The sequence below is a fragment of the Pinus tabuliformis genome, chromosome 7 (assembly GCF_031772625.1).
Source record: "Pinus tabuliformis cultivar Carrire ecotype Pingquan chromosome 7, CPIR1, whole genome shotgun sequence".
NCBI classification, from domain to species: Eukaryota; Viridiplantae; Streptophyta; class Pinopsida; order Pinales; family Pinaceae; genus Pinus; species Pinus tabuliformis.
In genome coordinates, this window is record NC_142293.1 from 697,121,261 (window position 1) to 697,130,311 (window position 9,051).

At 36.3% G+C, this 9,051-nt stretch overlaps 1 protein-coding gene across 1 annotated transcript; it reads left to right on the plus strand.

Annotated features, from left to right (window-relative positions):
* Positions 1–2,201: 2,201 nt before the first annotated feature.
* Positions 2,202–2,874, plus strand: LOC149249416 (uncharacterized). Its single transcript, XM_089452847.1, has 2 exons — positions 2,202–2,414; positions 2,554–2,874. The coding sequence occupies exons 1-2, from the start codon at positions 2,202–2,204 to the stop codon at positions 2,872–2,874; spliced, it is 534 nt and encodes a 177-aa protein (XP_089308973.1).
* The last annotated feature ends 6,177 nt before the right edge of the window (positions 2,875–9,051 follow it).

Below are 9,051 nucleotides of genomic sequence, written 5' to 3' on the forward strand. Positions count from 1 at the left end.
AGGAATGAAGTTAAATATTTCACAGTGATCAGAGGACATCATAATTGAAACTCAATTACTTTGGGTCACTAACTTGAGGATGAAATTAATGTAACCTCCATGTGGGAAGGGTGTGACATGCTTATAAAACTTCATTAAATGATCGATATATCACAATTACAATTTAAGGTAAGATTGCACATATCATAATGAGGTTTGATCATTATTAGTGCAAGTATGAAAACTCCCTACCAACAATTATATTGTGAGAATTATGTATTTAACTATGGTCCCAAAAACTATTGCTCATGGTCACTAACAATAACTAACTCGCAATTGGAATAGTGGTATTAGATGCGGGCAATCTAAAGCCATCACTTTTCAACAATTTTGATAACAATGACTTAATGAAAAATAAATTTTGAGAAATTAATTATCCACTCCACAAAATGGGAAACTACTGTTGTTATTCTTTGTTAAAAGGGTCATAGGAAATATCTAAGGATCATAAAAATCCATTGAAAAAATGTCAACTTTGTGACTGATGACATCAACAATAAAATAACATTTTGGTCAATTAACACAATAAGTGGCAACCACTTAGTAATTAACCAATCAAATGCAAAAATAAATGACCTAATTGAAAAATGAAAAAGAAAGAAATCACACTCTTATTAAGCATATCTAATATTTCCCATTCCATCTACAAATTCATAATTTTCACTCAAGCAATAAAATACAAACCAAATAAAAAGGTGGAGCCCATTAAGAATACTCTAAAGGAAGCCTCCAAATCCTACCAGTGAATACCTCAACAAATCTAAATAAATGATTAATTATAGCATAATAACCTAATGAATAGTTTTGGCATGTTTCCGACATAACTTACATCAATGTCAAAACTTGACATAGAGCAGAGGTATATGGAAATTTCTTTGAAACTTACTTTATGTAAATTTAGCATTAAGAACGGAAAAATGAAAAATGTATATATCAATTTAATGAAATAATTACATTGAATTCATATGAAATAATCACATTATATATATAGTTTGAGTGGGCCTAATAGTTAAGAGCTTGTGTTTACTCCTAAGAGGTCACATGTTCAAAACAAGAGGGGGTAGAGTATGTATGCCTTGGTAGACTTAGTAGTCAAATCTTTGCTCAGGGGTGGGTCCCTTGTCTCACAAATAAGGAGGTCTCATACACCAAGCATGGAGGTGCATGGAGGTGGGTCTCTTATCCCATAGATAAGAAGGTCTCATACACCAATTTAGTGTCTGGCTTAACCGTGACCTAAAATTGGATAATAATATAATTTTGGTGAATAGTAACCACTATTTAATCTACACATCTTATTTTTACACTAGTGTTAAAAAAAATGTATTTAATAACTCTTAATAAATATATTTATTTACATCTTATTCCTATTTAATTTTTAAATAAATTTATCTTACCATTAATAATTATTAATCCTATCACCAATCCATATGGACTATTCAAACACGAGATCGTTTTATTGGACTACGTAGTCTCTTTCGACCAATAACAAGGGGACATCGCTGGCACTGCCCATGTCAAATTAAATACTGAAAATTCTGAATTTTTTTTTTTTGGATATATATGAGGATGAGGAACATTACTTGCACCGCACGTAATATATTGAACCATTTCGCCTCAGGTTATTTATTTAAGTTTTGTAGTGTTTTTTGAATTTTGTTTGAAATTTAATAGAGACCTGTTTGAATCTTTAATACAATTTTTATATTTAAATATGAAAATTTTGAAAATTTTATTTATATATTTAAAGATGTAATTAGAAAAGAAAATACTATCACGAAATCAATAAGAAAACACCCAAATTCAAAGGACACGCGGAGGAATTATGCAGATGGTGAAAAGTAGCTGGAATCTAGGCAAAAAAATTCAAAAATTCTTGTAGAGGCAGTGTTTGAATCCTGTTTTTGATGGTGGAAATGGATTCAACGTGGTCTAGGACACCTAAAATTTTGAATTTTAACGACTATAACTTAAATTTACAAAAATCCTTGCTGGATTTTCTCTAAATATGGCCGGAATTTCCATAACTTTCCCATAGATTCCTCCATGTAGTTACAATACGGCATTAAATAATTAAAAAGCCAAGAAATATTTCCATGTATGGATTACTTGCATCACACGTAAAATATTTTTGCATGAATAATGCGTAATTTCTATAAATCATGCGTGGGCATGAGCCAAAGAACCCAGAAGAGCTGCGACTGTGCAAAATTACAGAGGAGCAGATGGCGGCGGGGCCATTTGATAAACAAGCAAAGGAGCACTCAGAGAAACTTGCTTATCCTACATCATTGTTTTCCATGTTGGCGTCTCTCACTGCCAATCACCAACCGGCTTGGGACGTGGGTGCGGGCAATGGCCAAGCTTCTGTTTATGTAACCTCTCTTACCCTCTTCTTTCATTTCATTTCTCTCTGGCTCCTTTTTTCATATCTAGTAATTGTCAGGTTTCACATGAAATTATTATGAGATCATGGCCACCAAAAATAGATTTAATGAATTCATGAGAGCGTAGATTGCAGATCATTACGATCGCATCATCGCCACAAACAAAAGCAAGGAGCAGTTAGAGTTGGCGCGGAAGCATCCCAAAGTGACCTATGCTCTAACTCCGTCTGTCATGACGGATGAAGAGCTGTTCTCGATCGTTGGGGATGAGGAATTGGTGGATATGGTGACGGTGGCCAAGGCAGTCCACAGGTTCGACCTCGACACCTTTTACTCTCAAGTCAAGCGCGTCCTGCGCAAACCAGGGGGTGTGATAAATGTGTGGACTTATGGAAGGGGCAGCGTCAGGCCCGCTGTGGATGCAGTGTCTGCGGAATTCCTGGAGTGAGGCATGCCTTACCGACAACGAATGATGGATGGAGAAATGTTAAGCGATGGATATAGGAAGCTGCCATTCCCGTTCTAGCCGGTGCTAGAAAATGGACGTGGGAGCGAAGGTAATCCTTGGAAATGGAGATGGAGATGGAAATAGAGCTGTCGTTGGAAAAATTCTTGGTATTGTACAATTCTTCCCCTACGGTGGTCATAGCGAGAGGGGAGGGTGTTGAGCTTCTGAATGAAAAGGTGTTGAGAAGGTTTAGGGAGGCGTGGGGTGATGAAAACGAGATTTACACCGCCAAAATTCCACGTTACGTTCTTGTAGGCACTTTTCCCCTTTGAAGCCACATATTATTGGTCATTTTTGTGTTTGGTTTGTCTCGGCCCTATCAAGTTTGAACTGTGTTTGTGATCTATGTCTAAGTTGGGGTGTGGTAGTTCTAAAGATATCATAGTTTTGTTTCTTATCACTCCTTTATTTCTATATCTTTGAAAGCTTTTACTCTTGTTTTCAAAATTTACATTTATAAATAAAAAGTAAAATTTAGTATAGAAAATGTTGTTAAATTTCAAAAATTATTATTTATTAATGAGATAGTTAGATTACTTATGTTCAAGATGAAGATTGTAAATTGAAGATTGTTGGAAATATTGTTTTTCTACTTTTGATCTCCCAATTGGATATCCCCAATTTTACTATAATTATCTAGCTCAAATGAGAGTTTATAATATATGGTTGGAAAGTTTATTATGAGGCGTTTCCAATGGTATATGACACTCCCTCTAATTCTATAAAAATGATGAGATATGAAATACTTTGTGAAGATAACCTAACAAAAGTACAAGAAAATCTCATTTGGATACCCTATCTTACAAGACATTGTTACTCCAATTACCTAGCTCAAATGGGAGCACATGATATATGCTTGGAAATATTCTTCTAATACCTTTCCAATTGTATATGGAACTCCTAATTCTATGGAAATTATGAGATATGAAATAGTTTGTGAAGATGACCCAACCAAAGTACAAGCACGCTGACTCAACTAGTATTACAGGCCATCTGCATAAATAAACTTACAAACACTATAAATAAAAGGAACATTAGTTCATTTTATAATCAATTCATCAAAGAACAAATCCAACATTGCAAAGGAGTTGAGAAATATATTTTGGGGTGATTCTTGGAGTCTAAACGTGGAAGCAAAATGTGCTTTATAGAGTGAACAAGTCATCTTGTCACTTTTTGAATATCTTTTTGGTTATGATGTTTCAAACCGTGAAACTTGAAGTAGCTTTAGAGAAGATCATCATGTACCCGTGGTTAAAATATCAAACATTGATTCCTTATAATGTCAATGATATGGCCAAAGGAAGTTAGGCTTCCTTAATGTTCCTAAAATCTTTTTTGAATAGGTCAGTTGGACATTTTTGCAATAACTTTTGTTCTAAGATCTTTCAAATTGTGAAATTTAGGAAGTTAGGAATGCTTCTTAAATGTTAGGAAGTTGATTCCCTATAATTTTAAAGATATGGTTGAAGGAAGTTAGGCTTCCTTAATGATCTTGAAATCATTTTCAAACAATTTAACTGGGAATCTTCGCAATAAATATAGTTCTAGGATGTTTCATATCAGTAAACTTAGAGTATACAGATATGAAATCTCAACGTACGCATGGTAAAGATTTTAGACCTAGTTTCACTGCAATTTTGGACATATGATTTGAGTAAGTTAAGAATGGTCATGAAACATGCTTCAAATAGGGTAGCTTGTCATTTTTGTTATAAATTTCCTTCTAAGAAGTTTTAGATTGTGAAATTTGGATGAGACATAGAAGATATCTCTAAATAGCTGTGATAGAAATTTCTTACCAGATTTACAAAATTGGATACGTGGCATGCTTTGCAAATTTTTTCTTGAGAAAAATCCAAAAGCAACAAGTTTTGGTAGAAATAGACTTGGTGAAGGAAGGAAAAACATGTAGACTTGGTGAAAGCAAAATAAACTAACAGGGCTGGTGAAGAAAAAAGCAAGAAGTAGACTTGATGAAAGAATAAGAAACTGACAAACATTGTGAAGAAGCGTGTGACATCCCATGTGATTAATCCCTATCATAAACATTAGTATGAATTTTATTCATGTAAATAATGTGGGGTAATGTAATACAAAGACTGGTTGAGGAGAGGACACTGATTTAGAGCTTGAGTGGGGAAGTTTCTTGGGAAAATTACTATACTCAGAGGTGTAATTAAGAGTCACATATGTTCTTGTAAGGAATTGCAAACATATCAGTGAAGACCTCGAAAGAGTATGGGCTCCTGCATAAATTAAAAAGCAAAACGTTGTACAAACATTTTAATGGTTGTATGGGCACTTGCACACTAGGATAAGAGAATTCTTGTTCTCATAGAAGGCGATGGCATTGTCGAAACATTGAGGAAGTGCAAGTGGGAAAAGTGGGAGAATGAGGCCAAGAGAATAGAGGATTATTCAAAAGACAAGAGTTAATGCTTAGGAGGAGAGAAGGAGATCAAGGTAAAGGGGTCATGTTGGAAGGGAGTGGTGAGCTCCAGTATTGTAGCAATAATGCTACAACTCCTGGGGCTTCATGTCTCTAATTTTATCAACCCGGTAGTTCGTACAAACTTGGAAGCGACGGTGTTGTATGCACAAGTACTAGCTCTTGTCGCAGCTGTCACTTGGTCAGCTGGCACAAGTCCGCTAGGGCTCAAGCCAACTTCTATATGCTCTCAGAAGAAGCTTGCTAAATGATGGACGAAAGCTATCTCAAAGAAAACTAATCTACTTGGCAAAAATGAACTGAAAGCCAACCAAAGCATGGAAACCCTAGTAAACCCTAATCTGACTAGTTTAACCTCTATGATGCAATAGTGAGAGTGCAAATGTCTAAAAATGATGCCCTTACTTCTAGTGATGTGAAATGCATGAAATCAAACTACTTTCATTAAAAAGAACGTTGTTTTTATGTTTTTGCTTAAATGGTTGGAGTGATTGTGATTTTGTTCTTATTAGGGTTTGGTTGTGCAGAGGTGGTGCAAAGGGAAGGAAAGCTTGGGAAAGGTCAGGGAGGCTAGGAGAGGTCCCAGGGGATCTCTAACATCATCCCACAGAAGTTCCTCATGTTCAGATGCTCAGCAACCGAGTGAGTGGGCTCCTACAGGATGTCTGCAGGGGATCCTACAGGAAACTCAGGAATCCTACAGGAAGTCTATTAATTTCTACAGGATGTCCTACCGTGGGTGTTTTGGGTGATGGTGAAGTGATGGAGTGGTATGGGGACACAGGTAAGGTGGAGATGGAGCTGGTGATGGCTCAGGAGTAGAGAAATAGGATGGAGAAAGAGTGCACGAAGTTGGTTGGTGGATGGAAGGCTAGAACAACGAAAGGTCAAGAAAATGAAGCTACGTGGGCAATGGAGGAGTTGGAAGGTGAACGAGCTAAACAGAGGTCAAGGATGTGGCTTTAGGCGTGGTCAAGACGAAGAAGAAGGAAATGGAATGATGTGGAGCAGTGTAAATAAAACAAATTGCTTATGTCTTGCACCAAAAACGAGAATTCATTAACCTGTGCTACCTGTGCTATTAAATCTATGAACAGTAATGTAAACCTTGAAAAGAAGTTGTGCATGGAGGTGTGATGAAAGAGTATGACTCAAGATTGAAGTGCATGGAAAGATCTATCATGAACGTGACTGTGTTGCAGCTTGCATAAAGGTAAAAGACTGCGTTTTTTGGTGGTTGGTGTAGACTGCACCCCAATCTCCAAACAGAGATGGCAGTGGGGTCTCTCTCAACCTTTTTCTTGGAGCTCCAGTAAATTACAATCCTCCTATTCTAGCTAAGCAACTGAAAGCAATTTAACCATAAGCTAATCCTACTCAATCTCATAAAAACTAAATCAGCAAACTGCAATTTCAAATTGCATGTTAAAGCAAAGAAACAAAGTGCTGGAACGAAAGGCAAATAACACTACAAGAAGAGGAGGTCTATTGCTCTCAGGTTGGGCCCTAACCTGAGAGCTATAGCTCCCTTAAAAGCTCAGAACTAGATCCAAATCTGCTTGCCTTTATTCATAATCAAAAGTCTAATGTCATGCCAAAACTGGCTTACAAAACAAACAAACACCGAGCTGTAACTCGTGCTCAGAAATTACAATGATAATTCCAAAAGTCAAAAAGCTTCCAACATAGGCTACGGCCTGCATATTTATACACAATGAAGATCAGGCTGGCTTCCTCCATTCGTGGGGCTTGGTTGTCCAACTGAATTCAAACTGCTGTAAAACTGTTGATCCTGTAGAACATGTTGGCTGCCTTTGAGCTCGGTGGGGAGAGCTGTTGGAGCTCGGAGTTAAGGTGATAATTACGAGGGAAGTCATTTAAGGCTGTAGACAACCTCCCTATAAACTTGCAACGTCACCTTTGTTGTCTCCTTGTCTCCATTTACGTGGTCTTTTGCTCTCTTTAATGCCAAAAACCTGAAATCACCATGTATTAGCCACATAGATATAATGCCTGCCCTTCTTCCTACAAACAACACGAATATACTAAGAAATGAATGCATAAGTAATAAAAGATGAATGGTTGAGCAAGTAAAGTAGGCCAAAATGAGCCCAAATTGTACCAAAAATTGGGGCTCATCAGGGAGCACACACATAGAAAGTGGAGAAGAGAAGGCATGGGTCATTCTATATGCTGGTAGGCATGACTACAACATAGAAAGGAACAACAAGTTGTTGTTGAGGAGAAGGAGTCACAGTCCTTGGACTCCTCAGCAGTTTACTGATTGGTTTTAGCACAATCCCTTGAGCTCTACCTCACTCTGGCTTTGAATTTGGCTAGGAGGTGGCTATCTGAAAGAAAGATTGCAGTGCAGTTAGCTTACAATTAGGAGGAGAGTCGAAGTCCCTCCTCTAGTTGTTAGCATCTTGTAGTCGAATAAGATAAGTTTTCATTCTTGTAAAGGTTAAGATTCCTATAATATTCAAGTAATAATACCCGATTCATCATAGAGGCATGGTTGACTATCTAATTAGTGTGTTTATGGAAATGATAACTAACTGATATTTCCAAATTTAACCCTGTCAACTTATTGTAGGAGAGTTGATGTATATATGCCTTGTGGTCTATAGTAACTAGGAATATTTTTTGTTACATTATATTCATTTGGTTATCTCATGTTAATATGAGTATGAGTGGCAGTTAACTTGTTTGATGCGGGGTGCTTATGGGAATGCCTATATGACCTAATCTCTTATGTGCTAGTTAACCTTGTATTATGAAGGTTCGAGCAGTTTACTTTTCTAACCATGGTTACATGTGGTTTATTTAGTGGTACAGTTCATATACTATGTATTTGGGACAGATTTAGTCAAGGTCTATTGTAAGGATTCTTATTTGAATCTCAACGAGTGTTATACTTATATGCACTCATGGGCATGTCATAAATTATGATCTATGGAATATTGTATTCTAATGGATACAAGGTTGTATGAATGGTTGTGTGAGTTGTTTTTTATGGTACAACATCATTGTTTATCATCATAATATGTTCGTGTATGCCTATGATGAGATGTTTAAGTGTTATTTCTCATGATGTGAGGGATATAGGAATCCTTGTGCCACTAGTATGTCCATAGAAAGTGTATGGATCAAATGTATGTTTAAGTCCTTATATGCATGTATATTATCATGATGTGTGTGAATCCCATGGTTTGTAGGTTATAAGTTGCTTGCTTGTGTTATTGTATATATCAATATAATATAAATGTTAACTACTAATGATTGTATAGCTAGTAGTGTTATCATGGAATGTGTGTATTCCTATGTCTTGACGAAGAGAATTGTGTATTCATGTGTGAGTCTTGGTTATATGTATGTATGGTTATAGCTCATGGGATAGTGTGTCATCTATGGATGAAAAAAAAATATATGGTGTGGTTGTTACTGAGCTCATAAAATTATTTTCATTAAAAGATGGTTGTGATAATGGCTATGCAAGAGGCTGAATTTATTTCTCCATGAGGCCACAAATTCATTGTCTCTGTGTATGAGAGTTGTAGGCTTCTCTATTGATCATTGTAGTTTAGCAGAGATATTCACAAACTATATTAAGTGTTGAAAGTACATTGATAGAGGGGTAATTCCCATCATATAATGGAGGGATT

Bases quoted from the DNA above. Each gene is read 5' to 3' on its own strand.
- LOC149249416 (XM_089452847.1), top strand. From the start codon at position 2,202: ATGCGTGGGCATGAGCCAAAGAACCCAGAAGAGCTGCGACTGTGCAAA. The intron at 2,415-2,553 runs GTAACCTCTCTT...ATGAGAGCGTAG, and splicing joins ATGGCCAAGCTTCTGTTTAT to ATTGCAGATCATTACGATCG.